The 19,033-nt window shown below is 33.5% G+C and overlaps 1 protein-coding gene, 1 long non-coding RNA gene and 1 pseudogene across 3 annotated transcripts; 1 reads left to right on the forward strand and 2 right to left on the reverse strand.

The window, feature by feature from the left end:
• Nucleotides 1-452: 452 nt before the first annotated feature.
• Nucleotides 453-6,168, reverse strand: LOC120207520. 2 transcript variants are annotated; one of them, XM_039206967.1, is made up of 9 exons: nucleotides 6,075-6,168; nucleotides 4,482-4,599; nucleotides 3,879-4,065; nucleotides 3,041-3,090; nucleotides 2,745-2,835; nucleotides 2,100-2,647; nucleotides 1,158-1,388; nucleotides 1,014-1,070; nucleotides 453-826 (listed from the first exon to the last, which is right to left on the reverse strand). In XM_039206967.1, the coding sequence occupies exons 2-9, from the start codon at nucleotides 4,539-4,541 to the stop codon at nucleotides 680-682; spliced, it is 1,371 nt and encodes a 456-aa protein (XP_039062898.1). In that variant the 5' UTR covers nucleotides 4,542-4,599; nucleotides 6,075-6,168; the 3' UTR covers nucleotides 453-679. The 2 variants fall into 2 exon arrangements, with proteins under 2 accessions (XP_039062898.1, XP_039062897.1); XM_039206966.1 differs by having other exon boundaries at nucleotides 453-832.
• A 2,852-nt stretch (nucleotides 6,169-9,020) lies between these two features.
• Nucleotides 9,021-13,822, reverse strand: LOC120207521 (annotated as a pseudogene).
• LOC120207522 lies at nucleotides 13,606-14,161 on the forward strand. Its single transcript, XR_005524218.1, has 3 exons — nucleotides 13,606-13,800; nucleotides 13,877-14,078; nucleotides 14,124-14,161. It is a non-coding gene; the product is annotated as an uncharacterized LOC120207522 (long non-coding RNA).
• Nucleotides 14,162-19,033: the final 4,872 nt, after the last annotated feature.

Consider the following 19,033-nt stretch of genomic DNA (forward strand, 5'->3'; position numbering starts at 1 on the left):
GAGAAGGAAGTGGATAAAAGCCTATATATGTGTCGTACAGAGTCACTAGTGTTTGGTAGGCTTTGACGTTCCTCAAAGCGTATGCGTTTTCCTTTTCTTGGTTTGTAACTGAGGAGGTGAGTTTTTGTTGTATTGGGTTTATATGTCCATATCAAATGATAATTATTATAATAATGTTTTTGATAATTTTTACTAAAAATGTTAAAAAAATAATAACAAAACCATTAACACCTTTCTTTAGCTGTATATTAAGACTGCCGCATGTGAGGCTTCCCCGATTGTTTAGACGCATTTTGTATCCAATGAGAAGCAAATATCCTGTAAAGACAAGGAAAAAGGAAACAAGTTCCATAATTATACTACCCGAGTTTTCGAGTTACAACGCTAAAACTGAAGCCTGTGCACAAAATAGGTAAGCAAAACATGCTGCTCAAACATGAGATTACTGGCTATTGAAATTATAAGATTAGTTTTTTTTTCACTGGTTGCAGCATTCACCGCATATTTCCTAATGGTCTGAGAACATTTATATGTGCAGATTAAGATAGGTGTTAAAGGGGCTGTAGTCAGAAGAGACGGCTTCTTTACAACTAAAACTTGAATTGATTCACTGCACGTCAATTACACTTCTTGCGGCGTAGATTTCTTCTGTGCGAGTTAACTGGAGTGCCCTCAGTTGTCAGTTGTTTGGATGAAAGGTAGGAATCAACAGATGAAAGTTCAAGTTGCGAACCTTTGGATATGGATGAATGGTTGCCAATTCACGGATACGGCATACCACTGTCTTTGGTAGCATTCGAGCATTATGCTTCGTATTGGCCTCAACCTGTAACTGACATTTAAAACAAGAGACGAAATAAATCTCTTAGTGAACATGGTATGATTATAAAGTAAATTTTGTCCTACATACATTTTTATCAGAAAAGGGAGTCTCAATTTCAAACATGAAACAATAATTTGCATTTCAAGTGCAAATAAAGAAGGAAAAGGAAATAGAAAAGAAGAAAGCTAACCTCTCCCATGTTTTGTTCATGTGCAGAGCTAGATCTTAGAAGATTTCGCCATTTGTCCTGCAAAGAAGGGATCCATCACTTAAATATAGTTCGAGTTTTATAACACGAGGAAACCATGTGTTATTGTATAAAGCAGCGAGGTACCCTCAGATCAACAGGTGTTCGATAAGAAGATGATGCAAATAGAAGCTTTTTTATATCAGTCCATCTTCCAACACCATAATGAGCAATTCCTTCAACCAACTTAATCACCTCAGCAAGGGTCCACATCCTTTGATGCTTCCTCCTATCACAAGCTGTTCTGGAAGTTTTGGTTCTTTTACGCTCTTCTTCTTCAGATTCAGATGCTGAAAGCTCACAATCAGATTCAAACTCCTGGCAAGAAAATGCGAAAAATTATCTTAAACTTTTATCAAGCATAACAAAGTTGTAAGGTTCACTAATTCATAGGCCATAACATGCAAAAACGAAAATCGAGGAACAAGAATGCTATCACCTCATGCAAGTGTGATCAAAAGTATCACATCTTTCATGGTCACTTGGATTATGAATTCTCGCTCGAAGTTTTTATAGAAGCAAACATAATATCATAATATAATCCATACAAAAGTTCCATAGAGTGTACGACTGCTGAAGTGCTGATATTTGTTTTACTCAAGACTTTTCATTTCTAATTGACGTTCCAACATAGGGATATGGAAATATGTCCACCAAAGAAACTTCAAATATGTAGAAAAACTCACACTTGAGTCCGTATATCATGGGCTAATATGATATAATAATTAATTTCTATACTAAAATACAGCAAATAAGTAAATAACCCTACCAACATGTAAACAAATATGTGTTGCCATCGGACAGAGAGGATTGTGAAAAATCATTTCCTTACCCCCTAATATTTTTATATGCATTGTGTGAAACATCACCAATCTGCAAGAAGAATTTATCAATATTTTTTTCCCCTCATTATGCATGAGTTTTTCTGGTTTTCATGGCAACCATACAGCAATCACGGCCAAAATGATGACTAAAACATAAACAAGCTACTGAAGAGAGAGGCATAAGCGAAAAACATGGAATATCTACCAGTTTTGGCACAATTTTCCTGGGACGTCCTCTCCGTGGCTGGGATTCTGGAACTTGAGGAAAATCTTCCTGTGGTTCGACTTTAAGGCACTTCTTTCCAGCAATAGAATTTCTAGATAACTCTTCAATATACCTCCTTGTAGGCTTCCGTAGTCTCTTCTGTCTGAGATGAGTGCTGCCTTTTCGTACTTCAACAGAGCTTTTTACCTTCTTGTTAGACAATATAAAACTCACTAAAGGTTTTTCATCATCAGAATCGACAAAACCTTGATCTTGTTCTATACTATGTCGACCAGTTTCCATAACTGGATCAGGACAACTGCATTTGCTCCCAAAGGTATGATGTAAATCATAATTGACCATCTCCCCAAGCACACTGTTCTTGTAGTTGGATTCTTGAACAATTACAAATGACGACTCTGATATGCCTTCAACACTGATACTACCACTAAACCCAGGTGAATGACTTTCTGAACTTGAGTTATGCAAATTTGATATGTCATGAGGAACATGATCCAATTCGGAAAACTTTTCTGGGAATTTAATATCTGGACAAGAGAAAAAAGGGGGAGAGGAAGGAACATAATATATAAGCATCATATGTTATAGCAGACACCTGGAGATAATCAAGACAACAAGACTCACCAAAAAGAAAATCGTCACATGCACTGGAGAGATCATGTGCTGCATGTATATCATCCACTTCATCAACTTCATCCAGCAATCCATCAAGAACCTACTAAAGCAACATTTATCAGATAAGTATATCGCCTATGCACATTTGCATATGGTAAACCATATTCAGAAAGAAACTATAAATAAATAAATAAGAAGGAAATAACAGGCACATATAGAGCATAAGAAGGAAAATTCAAAGAAACTAATGCATTAACCAATGATTTGGACATGACATGACAGCCTCAAGAATAAGTAATACATACTTCAAGCTTCAAATCATCTCCTCCTCGACCATGGATAGAATCTAACCCACCTTATCAAGCACAAAATATATAACAACATCAGAAGAATAACTACGGAAATTATAAATTAAAAGTGAACAAAAGCATTTTTTTTCAACCAGTTGAGTTGTAAAGTTTGGGGTTAGTGGCAAAATAAAACGGACATGAAAGATACCCAAAAAAGGAGTTGTAAAGTTAATGTGAGTTTCTATTATTGCATTGTCTCATCCCTGTGACTCTAGTGTTCATGTCTTGAGAAGATTGACAGTTCATTACTTGAAAAGAAATTTTACACCATTTAGTCGAAGACTGTCCTGGCAAAACTCAAAATTTTCTGGAGTTCAGACATTAACAATCACTTTAGAGTTATGCACACTAACTAAATAAGAAAACAGATAAAACAGACATTAAGCAATGTTTAGTTAGTTCAATTCAATCCATCTAGTGGTAAAAAGCTCATTCCCCCATAAACACTTATTTTAACCTGTTTAAAGCACAATAGATGTCGCTTGTGCACGTGCAGTACCAAGGACAGAGCAAAACTGCGCTGAAATCATTCTATAGAAGAATGTAAGAAAGTTCATGAACCTAGAATGCATGTTTGTTGCTCCTATATTGTTTTGATTTTTCCTGCCCTAGAAATAGCCACGCAGTTTGTTTTTGAAGGGATGAAACTAAACCCTCAAAGAGTACTTATCAAACTCTAGATGCTTCTGTATGCAACCATTCACAAACTAGAAATGCTTGAAAGATCATTTTCTTTGTATTTTTAAATGAGAGAATCAACAGAAAAAGCAGTGAAAAGCTATTAGGGTATTACCACAACCAATTTTCCAGCCAAAATCAAAAGCACAAGAAAAGTCCTCCGTTTTGAAATGCTTCTCTATACTCTCCTTCCCAAAACAAAAGACTCCATCTACTGAAACATGCTCACTTTGAGGCTCCACAAGTAAATGCTCAACCTCAGTTGCTTCATCTTCCAAGCCAGGGACCATGGAGTCATCTACCTATATCCAGAGAACAAAAGCAAAGAAAGAGGACGAGGCAGCAATGTAGAATTTATCAAATTTACATGCTTATTCAAGGAGAATGTCATAAGTAAAAAGATGTGAAGGAATGAGCTGAATGGCAAAGACCATAGAGGTGACAAGGCATAAAAAGCAGAAGGGAGGCAGAACAAAGAAACATAAAAAGAATGATCAATTAATTGGATGTTGAATTTTCCTTTTAAGAAGGTATCTCAGGCAGTCCCCAAATTTATTAGATCAAATTTCATAATTAAATAAATGATATATGCGCATTCTGCTGCTCTGCAAGTTACAAAACCTTAGGATAAGCAAGTCATGGTACGCATAAGATTTATATATTGAAGAGAACTGAACATCCACACACAGAAAAAATAAAAATTAAAGAACATTCTTACCCTTTGACATTTAACATCAGCAGGCTTCTTTGTCAAATGCGGTTTCCTATCCATTCTCATTTGATAACCTTAATTTGTACTACAATTCTAGACCTGCATTCGTGTTTCCAGTTTTCCCCTGCAATTAATTGGAAAGAAATTGATAAAATTACTGTCTTCTGGACATCAGAAAATGGTTATTAACAAATCGAGGCAAGCAAACATTTGCATTTCCACTAATTAACCTAGAGGAAGGAATTTTAAATAAATAAATAGACCTGTGGGGTGTGATCATCAATATAGACCAAACAATTCATGCATCTGCATCATACTCTAGTATCTTCACAAGCGATAATTGGGTTTATGGTATTACATATTGAAATAAACTTTGATACACTAATAATTCATGTTATATAAATTTTAACACGTTCGTGTATTCGTGTCATGTTCTTTGTTTCTGTCATCTCGTATTTTAATTATTTTCCCTGTATCATGCAACTGTGATGTGTTCAAAGTTGCTAGGTCCAAATTGAATTTCTATTGCCACCTTCATTAAATTTATAACTTTCCGAAAGACTAATGGAAAATCAATAAGACAATGCAGATCATGTTACAAATTTACAAAAAAAATAAGATGAACTAAAGAAAAATACCTTTGTCTTCCTCTCTCTCCCCCTCCCTTTATTGGTGGGTGAGTGGGTGGTGTTTTTTTTTTTGGGGGGGTGGGGGGTGTTGTCAGTATTGGCCTTCAGCACAACGGAAAAAGTATAGAAGTTCTTTTTCATGTTCTATTATTTTCTCACATCTTACCTTAGAGATTTACCCTTATAATACAATAAGCTTATATTGCATTGTACCTTTTAAAGCCAAACGAAATGATAGGCTAAAACTTAAATCAAACCCCTTTTTATTTCTTTTATTTTGAAGGAGAATCAAACCGCATTCTAAAGTATGAAAATTAGCCTAAAGTTTTTCAAGCATGGATCCATACGAGAATTTTCAACCAAAAATACAAGATGAAAATAAAGGGCTTACAATTTAATACAAGAGATGGAAATGATAAAAATCAAGTCTACGAATTTCAACTAGTGATTTAACATTTACAAAAAAAAATATTTCATGAACTGCAATAGAATTTTATACAAAATAAATAATTTTGCAATTTTATACTGAACAAATCTTAGAGAAATATAAAATATATATTTACAGTAAAGTGAACCTACTGTGGCTGCTTAGTTAAGCTAAAGTTTTCTTTTTCTAATCTCGCCAACGACAAAGAAGGAACAAAAAAATAAAATTGAAGAAGCTTATCCACGACAAATGGACAAGGCAAAAAATCCAATAATTTTCTTCCGTTTTTCCTTTCCCTTTTCCCGGCGTATTCTCAATAACCAAATAGACACTAAAATCTCAAGCTCTAACTGAAGAAACATAACAAAAAACCCTGAACATGCCTCATTCATCCGTAAAATAAACACCGACCACTTATCATTCTCCGATCTACTTAATTTCCAGCTCAAACAAAACCTTTAAAAATTAAAAATAAAGATCTGATTTAATCTATTAAAACAAATATACAATCTAAATTAAAAGGAAAAAAAATTAAGATCTAACCTTAGAGAATCGAGATCGCCATAGAGAGTGTGTCAAGTAAAAATAAAAAATTAAGCGAACGTTCGGAAATGTAAAGCTCAAACCGCCAAGAAGCGAGTGTTAAGTAAACGTAATTTATATATCAAACGGAATCGAAACGGATTTTATTTTACTAAAATTATTTTTTTGCTTCCAGGACTTATTTGGTCTAATTTTTATCGTAGTCCCTATATTATTTTGAAGTTTAAGATTATTTTATTTTTCAATCTCTCCGCTCTGATTTACATAATTTAATTTTAAAATTATATAATATTATAAGAAATCTCAAATTAATAACAGCATTAGTCATTTTTCAGTCATATAATTAAAATCAGGTAAAATGAAATAATATTATTCATTCGATAACATATATATATATGGATAAGATTTTATTACACAATGTAAAATTATTTTAGTTTTACATAGATTTAGAACCGTTAGGTGAGTGAAAATAGACGGATGAGATTAACAATAAGAAATTAAAATATATTCATAAAAAAAAAACAAAGACTTAATTTTAATCATCAATTTTTGCTCATCTAACGGTCTTCAATCTGTAAAAGAGTTATATATTGTGTAATTGGATCTTAACCCATATATATTCGTAATATTATTTTAAAAATTTAAATTTATCAAATTAATCAATTAAAATTATTCTCTGTAATAATATTATAAAATTAAAATATATAATTACAATAAATTAAAGAAGCATGATTAAATACAAAAAACAATATAATAGAGGGACTGAAGTCAAAATTAAAGTTTTTTGTCTAAGCGGCACTGTAAAGTGTCTGTCTTGTCCGGGGATTTTTAACTATGAGGGTGTGACCCACTAAAAGATTTTTTATTATTATATTTTACATTTTTTTTGGATAAATTATTTTTTACATTTGTCTTAGGTGGCTACGTAGTAATTTTATGAGTAAACTATACAAATAGTCACTAATACTTTAGTAAATTTTTTATTTTCTCTACTAAAGTTTCAAAAGTCACATATCAATCATTAATATTATCAATTTGTTACAAATCGATCACTCGACATTAACTACGGACGTGACAGAAAGCACAGCTGGGCAGTTAATTACTTACCTGGAAACGTTGATCACCACGCTGGAAACTCAATCCCCATTGACAACGACGCCAACTTCCGATTCGGAGTGAATTGTTTCCTCGCTTCTCCACTAGCGTGTGTCGTAGTTGTTGCATCTTTTAACTTGAGCACTGTTTGAGAAATATACAGATCACCCTTTTAAAACTCAGCCCCTCTTTTCTCATTCTTCCTTATCCACTTCGCAATATTCTTCTTCTTCTTCTAATTTTCTGAATTTTTTTCTTTCGGCTTCGTTTTGTTTAACAATCATGGAAATAACTACTCAAGCTCAGTTCCATGTCCTTGGTGTTGATGATAGTCTCATTGATAGAAAACTTGTTGAAAGGCTTCTCCAGACCTCTTCTTATCAAGATTATACTTTTTTGTAAAATATTTCTTTAGTTGCTCCATTGAGACACACAGCAAGGGTTGAATTTGATGTTGGTGTTTTATAGTTATTGCGGTGTATTTGGAAGTAAGGCTTTGGAGTTTCTTGGATTGAATCATAACAAAAATGACAATGAAGATGAAGAAATGAATTCGAGTGTTGAATTAGTTTCTTCTGATGATCAACAACTGAGAGTGAATTTGATCATCACAGATTATTGCATGCCAAGAATGATGGGCTATGATCTCCTAAGAAAAATCAAACAATCTTCATCATTTAAAGACATCAGTTATTGTTATCTGTTGAGAATAGCCCATCACGAATTACCAAGTTTTTAGTTTGCATAGCATTTTTTACATTTAATCGTTTGGTTTTTTTCAATGTTTAATTAGTAATAATCATCCCCGTGGTGACGAAAGTTGATCAAGTGTTGGTAACTGGAGCGGCACCCATGTTGGCGATGACATTGTTGTTGTTGCTGGGCAAGGCCTGGGAGGCGCCGATTCGAGAGCAATCGTCGGAGTATGGCTGGAATCGACAAGCTTCGGTTCCCTCATTACACTATTCAAATTCGACGGTTGAGATTGCTCCGCCCTCGCCATTTTATGCCTGAAGAAGTGAACAAAGTTATGGATCCTCATCGTCGACTCTAACTCGTTCCTCCTTGGAGGCGACACCGATAGCCTAGAAGCTGACGTCGCAGTCAGACCAGGAACTTGATTAATTGTTCCCAACCAAGGAACAGAGGCGGCAGCGGAAGGATAGAGGAGAACAGCGCTGAAGTTATGGTCTAAGTTGGTGTAGTTAAGAGATGATTGGTCAACATAGATTGAGTTTTCAACATGGCGGTCGATGTTACCAAGTAAACGTTTCGTCACACCTATTAACAGCTGTCAATTTTAAGTGATTAATTTGTAACAAATCAAAAACTTTAGTGATCAATTTGTCACTTTAAAAATTTTAATAGAGAAAACAAAAATTTAATCAAACACTAGTGACCATTTAATGTAATTTATCCTAATTTTATTGACGGTGATGTAATCGGCGTTAGATGTGAAAAAGGCGCGTTTCGAAGCGAGAAAATGCGGGCACTTGTATACGTAATACTCTTTTATCCCGATTAAATTGTTACATATTAATTTTTTTGGGGTAAACCAACATTTAGTGCCCAACTTTCACTGTTGTTCCGTTTTTTATCATACCTAATATTTAATTTTGATTTCATTTTGGTCGAGAATTAAGTTCTATTTCTCATGTCAGAATCAGGACAGTAAAAAATTCAACCATCCAGCATGTGGCCATTCTAGTCCGATTCTCTCGTGACACCAACTCAACCAAAACTTATAAACTAGTATGTGTGTCTACTCTACAGTCTACACACATACATAAACACGCTCACATACGCACACAAACATCACTTGCGCTAACTAACCAAATACAGCAATAGATATTCATACTAAACTCATTTCCACTAATAAAAAGGATCAAGCTCAATATTTGAAAGAAGAAAGATATAAACGAGTGTAGGAAGTGAAGTGCTTTGTACAATTTGAAAAGGCTCACACCAGCCTTTCTTTAACGATTTCAGGTCAAACAAATTTGTTAGTCAAACCCTCGAGAGTTTCCAAGAACACACCTTCTACCCTCAGTATCCTTCACCGGAATCTGAACTCGATTAAGATTTCAGTTTTCACTGCCGACGACTGATGATATGCTATCCTGAGCTTCTACTGTTGGTGCTGATTCTTTCTTGTCCAGACCAAAAAATAAGCAATTTTGAAAAGCATCCAGACTACTGGCTATTAAACGGTTCAAACCCCCAAGGCTATCACCCAAAATTATATCTTCACTATGGTACTTACAAGATGGTATATCGAGATCTAGTTGTCCTCGAGAGTCAGGCTGCGATGCCGAGAAACAAGAAAGATGGTCAGTTGTATAAAGAAGCTATGACTTCAGAAACACTTGTTTAGCAGGTTAATGCAAATGAAAGCCTCAGAAGAAGTAACATACCCAATAAATGCCAGTCAGCCCATTGAAATTGTTTTCGGTAGTATCCATGATGTGTGGATCAGATGGACACTCATCTGGGAGGTTTTCACAAGCAGAATTTTCAATTGGCTCCTCTGGATCAGGTGACTCCTGTGAGAGCAGTAAGAAATGGTTTCAGATGACTATTCTGACACCTAGACAATCAAACTTCAGAACAGGAAGTAAGACATACATGGTATGGGTGCCCGATTCCGCTAAGTTTGGTTGTGCAATCTGTTTGCAGACTGCTTGCGAAGTAACATCAGAGAATCTAGGAACATCTGCACGAGAAATAAGATTCTTTTGAAATGAGAAGGCATCACATGTTTCTTCAGAATCCCAGATAGAAGATGCATGGGATGCTAACGATGGAACTTCCATCTTGTTCTGATGCATAGAAGATATATGAGCAGCAATAGCTGTGTCAAATGAATCACAGCTGAACGGAATCTGCTGAAGACAATGCAAGCTTTCTGTAGCATCATGATCAACGCAGTTACCATCCAAGTCATCAGGCACTTCTGCAAGAAGATCTCCAACACTTATGTTTGTAAGACTGTCAGCCCACTCTCCAGCAGATAATGCAGTGCTATTATTTTTCAATCTCTGATCATCCTAAGAAAATAAAAGAAACTAAAATGTCAGAAATATGGAGGGGTTCAACATGTAAACTGTGCATGACTAATAGATCTTCGATGTAAAACGTAGTCACTGCTTATGCATTAAAGGAAATCTGCAATGTTGCTTGAATGGGGAAGTTCGAGCAACAGATTATATCATTTATCAAAGTCATAGGTAAGAGATTTATATGGACTCTGTCCTCCTGATAGCAGAATTCAGCAGAGATGATCTCATGATCTAGCAGATAACTAGTCAGTCATTTGCAGCAGAATATTTTTTGAAGCTCAAAATAATTAATAAAATTGATTGATGAGTCTAAACTAAGGCTAACAGATTTAGATAAGCACAAACAGCATGGCTTCGGGAAAGAACAAGTTGGAAAGTTTTAAATCATAATTGCCAGCTGAAACTCTCAAACATATTTGAAATCTCTGGGGATGAACACTTACTACGTCTTCCAAACATCTCATAATAGCAATATTGCAAGTCTCAGTTCTATTTGATGAAGAATTTCTAGTAGGAATAGACGAACCCCCATGATTATCTTTAAGACCATTGGTAAGGTATTTGCCCATCACGTTGGGAAAATCAGTGAGAGGAGGTTCAAGAGTATTATTTTCTTTCTGTAATATTGGCTGAGTCTTGTAAGTATCATCAAGTTTCTTAGATAGATCACTGTTGATATCTATGAGGCCAAATGATTTAGGAACTACCTTAGGCGAAATATTTGGGGGCTCCCAATCATTGCATATACATCTGCAGCACTGACAATGGTTGCTGGAGTCCATCTCTGGTACGCATTAAGGTTTTCTCTTTGAACATCATAAGGGAAAAGCATAAGATCTCCTGAGGCTACACTTGAGTTGCCCCATTTTCGATTCAGATGCTCCAATACTGATGATATCTTCTTTCGAATACTAAGAGTGAGTTCCAAGTAGGGATTGTGTTTATCCTGACAAGAGATGAAGACTAATTATTTCCTTGATACTTCCAAAGTGGTAATACTTAGTTGTATATCAAAATCATCAAAATAATTTCCTTTAGGCGCTCACCATTTCCAAGGCTCTTCTAGTATTGTCATCAATTGGAAAGAGTTGGAGCTTCAGTTTCAGAGCAGCATGTATGTTGCTCTCAGCAAAAGGATTTTGAGAGAATGCAGGCAAAGGAAGTTGATTTTTTCCAACTGGGTCAAGAATCTTATGCCCCAGAGCTGCAGTGAGAAAAGAAAGAGTTGCGAAATTTTATCATGTTATGGTAATTTCAATTCAAGGAAATAATTGACAAATTGATTAAGTTCAATGTTACCTGGTGTTTCTTGTTCATGCTCAACTTCTTTATCATTAGTAGTTCTCTCCAAATGCTCAGCAGCATCGGCAACCAAAGAAACACCGGCAATTGCAGCCTTTTCCCAGTTTTTATATGCACCTGATGAGGCAACTGTTAAGCATTGTAGTACTAAACCTTAAAACTTTAGGTGCTAATAATACTAAGCAAGAATAACTGTAAAATGAAGCTAGCCATGGCATCAGCAACAATGATTAGTAATATGAAAGTGGAAAGAAGAAAAGTAAATAACAAATGTCTATAACATCAAAGGTGCAATACATAAAAGTAAATAGAAAGTGGAAAACTTATTGAGCCGCAATAATTGGGAGATATTTGTTCGACAACTTATTTGGAGGGTAGTACCTGATTTCAATCGATGCCTTGCAGGCTTCATGGTATTTGACTCCCCTTTGCTATTGCTATGATTAGCACCCACGTTGCTATTACGCTTAAATGAACCTTTTCCAGGTCCTAATTTTTTAATATTTTGACTCTCAACAAGAACCAGCTTGACAGTACAAGCATCATGTCCAGAAGCCTATTGTGATTTGTGAAAGTGTTGGGAGATGTAGGCGAAATATTCTCTCCATGAGATGGTCGTTTTCTTACATTCTTCCTCCGGTCTTTCAAGAGTTGATGCTCCTTCATTGGGACACGCCTCTTACATTCTTCCTCCGGTCTTTCAAGAGTTGATGCTCCTTCATTGGGACACGCCATCAGTCAGTCCAGCACAAGCATAAAGAATCATGTTAAGGGGGGAAGCAAACACGCAATATACAAGATTCATTTGACTAACCAGAGCTTCAATGAAAACTTTAAATCTTCGAGGTTTCAAATGAAGTTTCGAGGCTTTGCAGCTATACTTTTCTAATAGAGACCACCTGTAAAAGAATACATCCAATTTTGAATGAAACAAAAAGTTATAATGGGTCAAGTCTCTGTTATTGTATCATGATACCATACAAAATTTAGATCTTTCATGCTGAAAATGGGAACATAAATTTCTAATAGAGACCACCTGTAAAAGAATACATCCAATTTTGAATGAAACAAAAAGTTATAATGGGTCAAGTCTCTGTTATTGTATCATGATACCATACAAAATTTAGATCTCTTTCATGCTTGAAAATGGGAACATAAAGGAAATGTTTTTGTCATTTGAAGGGACACCTCGGCTCAATAAATTTTCTATTTTCTATTAACCGATATAATAATGCATTGTGATTGACTTGAAACTTATACTAGTTAGAAATGCTCTAAGAATGCATCCTACAAATTATATGAAGTATTTATTTAAATAAGTTTTAATAAAAAGATTTTCCCAGCTTAACCAGCGTAGCATTGCTGCATTAGTATCTTTAGAGTTTTTGGCATCCAAACATAGTCCAGGACCTAGAAGCTTGTTCATACGCCTAACAAGACGATAGTAATAATGTCGGACCTACAATTTTCAAAACGAAGAAGACAAATCAAACATTGACAAAAGGCTGTAATTTGACTTATATTGATAATGAAACAATCACAAAAAATCTAGTAGCAACCTGATCCTTGTTTTTACTTTGCACACGACATGTAATCTTCTCAAAATTCTGCAGGTAATGCAAGTGTCAGGAATTAATATTAACAAAAAAATATTAAAAACCAAAATACAAGTAAGATTGGCTTGCCTTCCCAAATTGTCGTAATGCAGTGAAGAAACTCTCTTGCTCTTGACGTGTCCAAGCAGCCCATTGTCTAGTTGGCTTTTTAGCTAGCATTAGGCATTCAATTCATAAATTCATACAAAAATTAAATGCAAAATCAGTATTTTTCATAGACAGAGATGATGCATGGACTAAATTGTTGAAAATTATTATAAGGAATACAATTGCATTTACTTACTAGGTTGTTCTAGCACAGAATTATTTGAGGTGGACGGTGCTACATTGGGATCTCCAACCTTGATAGGAATATTTTCTTGATTATTTTGCTCCCCAGAGGCTAAAGACATAGGTGACTCTGTCTGCATGTTGATGGCATCACAAGAAAACTAATGGCTCATCCCCTTCAAATTTGTATACAATCAAGAAGACCTATTTATCACAAGGAAAATAAGTTTAAAATCAAATAGAAAACTGGGAAAGGCAACTACTAAAGGAACACGAGCAAATATAAACTCATAACAAACAAACAGAAAGCGAGCATGAAAGATTATGCACACCCCTTCTTCATGAAAATAGTGAAAAGGATTCATTCCCCTCTTTGGCTCTCAAGTCTCGACAAATAAAATAGATTTTTATTGGAAGAAGAAATCATGAATTTTGTGGCCAAACTGCATTTCAATTATAGCATAGATCATGGTTTGCTGAAGATCACATCACTCAAAACATTAAACAATGTTTTTATATTGATGAATGGTAAAAACAACTTCACATGCTACTAGAGCAAAGGCATAATCCATTAATCATATTTGAAGACCTAAACATGTCTCCTCTTAGGATCAGGACTAGTACAGTCGTTAGAAAAAAAAGAACTCCAAACATGCAACTAAGTGAACACAAAGCACCCTTGATATCCCCCAATGTAACTATCAAAGTTGATGGGTTTAATATATAAAGAAAATGATATTTATCTTTTCTTGTTCGTCGTTTTCTTTTTTTCAATTCCACTTCAAAAAACAAAACAAATGTAAAACAATAAATTTGTATCCAACAAACAACAGAACAGAACAATGCATTTGAATTCATCAAACAATAATCTTCATATTTAAGGAATTAAGAATGACATGCCAAACAATGCAACATGCTTAACCGCAGATTATATATCCTGATACCATTTGCAGTTCCTTATACATATAAACCCTACGACCATCAAATTCCATCTCAGAATTTCTCTTCTGGTATTCAAATTCACGAAAACAGCAAGCAATACAGCTTTACAATTATACAGATTTCAAAAATAAATAAATAAACCCTATTTAGTTGCTAGGTAATGGGATAAAGCTAAAAGCATCAAAATTTCGAGCTTAATTTGTTTCAAGTGCATGAGATCCCATAGAACCCAAAAGAAATAAACTAAAAGCCAACTGTGCGACAATTTGGCCAAATTGAATCCCATTTTTCATATCAAAATAAAAAGAAAAGGGAAAAAAAACACACAAGACCATCGAATAATTTAAATTTTCTCGACAACCAAACAAAAGCTAGGGTTTCGAGCAACAGTAAGAGTTTATCGGCAAAAGGTTAATAACAAGCCAAAAGAATAAAATAAAAACAAAGAAAATTAAGATGAATTTGAAGTTAGTTTAAAAATACCTGAAGATAAGAAGAAGAGATTTGAAGGAATCAAAGGAGCTGATATTTGAAGGAATCAAAGGAGAAAAGCTATTGAAAACGGAAGAATCTTCCGACAGACGGCTACGGTTAGGGAGATAGGGAATTTTTTCGGTTCATTTTTACTTTTTCTAAAAATAAGTTCTGTTTATTTTTGTAATTTGAATGATTAAAGAGTAAGTTATTCTATAAATTTGGGTATTGGATTCTTCCTTCTTTCTCAAAAAAGATCGATTATTGGATTTATTAATTAAATAATGAATAATGCAAAAAAATTAAAATACACATTAATAAAATACAACTATAAAATTTGTTACTTGGAATAAATTTTGAAAAAATAAAAGCGAAAATCTCAATCACCGTATACTGCAAAGGTAGGGGTACCCTTTTTAAAAAAAAAGGAAACAATCAATACATTTCATATATCCATATCATCAAGAACAAAAAAGTTCCGTATATAATCTAGTTCATCATACCAAAACTAATAGGGATTAATTCGAGAAATATCCCATTTGACAAGGGAATAAGCGACTCTATTAAAGGCTCTATTCACATAAAAAAATTCTTAAGATTCGGGTATTACTTTAATGCTTCACGAGTTTCCTTAAGTCCCGGGTGATTTTATTGTGTGGCGCTTAAAAAACGATTAAAAGATGGCGTGACCTATTAAATAAGTGATCGATTAAAATTTAGATCGATTATATTATATCATTTAACCGGAAATATTATCAAGTACAATAATATATTAGGTAGCACTTTTATTATATTGACATATTTTCTAACTAAACAGATATATTTAAACCGTTAACATTGTAAATTTACTTATTATATTATAATTATCGATTTTGATATTTTTTTGGATTGATACAATTTTAAATGTATCGACACTTTATGCGTGCACCTCGTTGTGCTTTAATTTTGGAGAAAAAATATCGACACATATTTAAAGAGTGTCGATACATAATGTAAACTTATTTGCTAATTAACCAATATATTTTTACTGGTTATATTATAAATTTACCTGTTACATAATAATTATCGATTTAGATATTTTTTGAATCGATACTTTTCATAAATGCATCGACACTTATACGTGCACCAATTTAAGTTCTTCAATCATAAGTTTATTCTTTAAGAAACTAAAACTGGCATAACTTTATCATATGGAGATAATAAGAGTATATTATAAGTTTGGGTTGAGAGATGTTTGTTTCTGGGTTTTTGTTCTTTGAGAAACTGATAACATGATAAGTTTCCCAATGTTATTCTTTTGTTACTGCAAAGTTTTTGTTATTTTCTTACTGGGTTTTGCTTAAAATATATAACTTTTTGTATTAAAAATGAAAATTCTGAAATAAAAGTGATCACACAAGCACACTTTTTTACTACCGGTTTTGTCATTTCTAGATCGATTTTGTCATATTTTTACATGTTATATTGTTATGGATCGATACATTTTTATAAAGTATCGACATTTTATTGGCGCTATAACTTCTTTTATTTTAAATTCCAAAAGTGTCGATACTTATAATAAAGTATCGACACTATCAACATATCCGGTAGCTCTTTACTGGTTTTGTCATTTCGAGACCGATTTTGTCATATTTTTACTTGTTATATTGTTATGGATCGATATATTTTTATAAAATATCGACACTTTATTAGCGCTATAACTTCTTCTCTTTTAAATTCCAAAAGTGTCGATACTTATAATAAAGTATCGACACTATCAACATATCCGATAGCGCTTTATCTGTTTTGTAATTTATAGATCAGTTTTGTCATTTTTTTACCTGTTTTATTGTTATAGATCGATACATTTTTATAAAATATCGACACTTTCAATATATCCGGTAGCGCTTTACCTGTTTTGTCATTTATAGACCGGTTTTGTCATTTTTTTTACCTGTTATATTGTTATGAATCGATACAATTTATAAAGTATCGACACTTTCAATATATCCGGTAGCGCTTTACATGTTTTGTCATTTATAGACCGGTTTTGTCATTTTTTTATTTGTTATATTGTTATGGATCAATATATTTTTATAAAGTATCGACCAAAATCGACAAGCTAAGTTTGCTGGTTGCCAAATTTTTTAATATTTCTTCATGATTTCCATCTATTACATTATTATTACTCGATATTTCCGATAAGGCTAAACCGAATTTATTAAATATCTTTTAATGTATCCAATAACATCATATATTAACCGTATATTAATTCGTCTTTCGAGAGAGATATCTTCTTGGTCGCCCGTTAAGCTTTAATGATTGTCGCGTCCCATCCATTCCCCGTAGCAAAATTAATGTCGTGAATAAAAGCTTCAGCTTCAACATATTATGGGATGTAGCAGCCATCCAAGTTTCCGAGCAACTCCTCAGATAACCAGGCTATGATGGTCTCTTGCAACAACCCCAATTGCAGCATCTTCGAAATCCGGTATCCAAGCGTCTTCCACGTAAATTTTCGTACCTCGCTCCGCTGATTCTTTTTCATAAAGGAATCGGTCTGCTGGTCGCTGTTTTATTTGCATCAAAGTAGAGATCGCCGGTGTCTTCAAAAGAGGATCCCAAAATTCAGGTGGCATGAACAACTTCTCTCGCATCCTACATCTCCCGATATGACGTATTAGAAGAAAGTAAAATGGATTGTTTATTTTTTAAAAAAGAAAAAAAGTACTTTATGTTAAAATATCACTTGCATTTGTCCTTTACTACTAAGATCATTATGGGGAACAACTAGAGACATGAGAAACTCAAGCTGCCATTTATTTTTAGGTACGCGTAAAATTCAATTTGATACAAAAAAAAATATAGCTTTCTAATTCAATTTTTCGTTAAAAATTTCAATTCAACTTGATTTGATTCATTATTTTATAAATTTGATTCGATTAAAAAAAATTTAAATTTGAGTCGAGGTATAATATACAATTTGAACAACTCAAAATTTATAATAATTAATAGATTTATTTTCAATTTCGAGTTAAGTCATTCAACTCTACGTGAGATGTATGGAAAAAATATGAATATATATATATATATATATATGTATATTTTATATAATTATAGAATATCATTTAAATTATAATCAAACTGTATCATAACATAATAAATATTTACAATTAAATTTAAATAGAAATTCTAACAACTTGGCTCGATTCAAATTTCAAAAATTCGACTTGAAAAAACTTCAAATACAATTTGAGTTATAAAATAAAACTCATGAATTCAAAATTTTTGAATCGATTCAACTTGACTTGATAAATACCCATTTTTTGATATTACTAAAAGGGTTATATTAGGTGGATAACAAAATAAAATGGACTGACTTTATTGCATAGTGTTATTTCATATAATTTAGTTGGAATTATATGTTTTATAATAACTTTTAATTGATGAAATGCGGGTTTAGTTGACCTATGTCAGAATTGTTTGTAAATTTTATATTAATATATTTTTAATTGATAATCTATTTTTTTAAAAAAAATTATAAATTTAATCCTCCTAAACTTTTAGAAATTTTCCTTAATATAGAATAATGCTGCTTTTATACATTCTTCGGCTGGAAAAGTGATAGTTAGAGTCCCATTTGTGGGAATTCATATTCTTCTTTAAAAAAAATTAATTGACCCTATTTCAATATATAATGAGATAAGAGGGAGGTAAGATAGTAGGTTGGCCTCCAACGCCAGGTTAAAAATAATTTCCGTAGAAAACTTCTATCATGAATTGCCCTTAGTGAGACTCAATCTCACGACTTCAAGATTAAAAGTCCTACACTCTACCAACTGAGATAGACGGACAATTCATTCATATTCTTCTTTAGCTTTCTCTAATAACCTCAGAAACGTCGGATTCTTTAGATGGCATAGGTCTATGATGACTCTCCTTGGATTTCCATCATTGATTGTGATCACTGCGAAATGGCCTTCCTTTACATGGTCTGGTATCTTTGTCGCTTCTCCGACATCGAACTTCGGTCGTATTTTAATCATAGCATCTCGATGGTGATTCCGATGGAGAGAACACTGTTTTCTTTCTCATCATGAAATGCCTAAGCATCAGGGGCAGATCTGTGCGACTCAATAGGTAGCAAATGCATACCCTATTTTCTTTGATATTATATTGAGAGATTCTCCAATCCCATTTTTTGAGTGTTGTGCTCTTTAAC

The sequence above is a fragment of the Hibiscus syriacus genome, unplaced genomic scaffold (genome assembly GCF_006381635.1).
Source record: "Hibiscus syriacus cultivar Baekdansim isolate YM2019G1 unplaced genomic scaffold, ASM638163v2 tig00014862_pilon, whole genome shotgun sequence".
NCBI classification, from domain to species: domain Eukaryota; kingdom Viridiplantae; phylum Streptophyta; class Magnoliopsida; order Malvales; family Malvaceae; genus Hibiscus; species Hibiscus syriacus.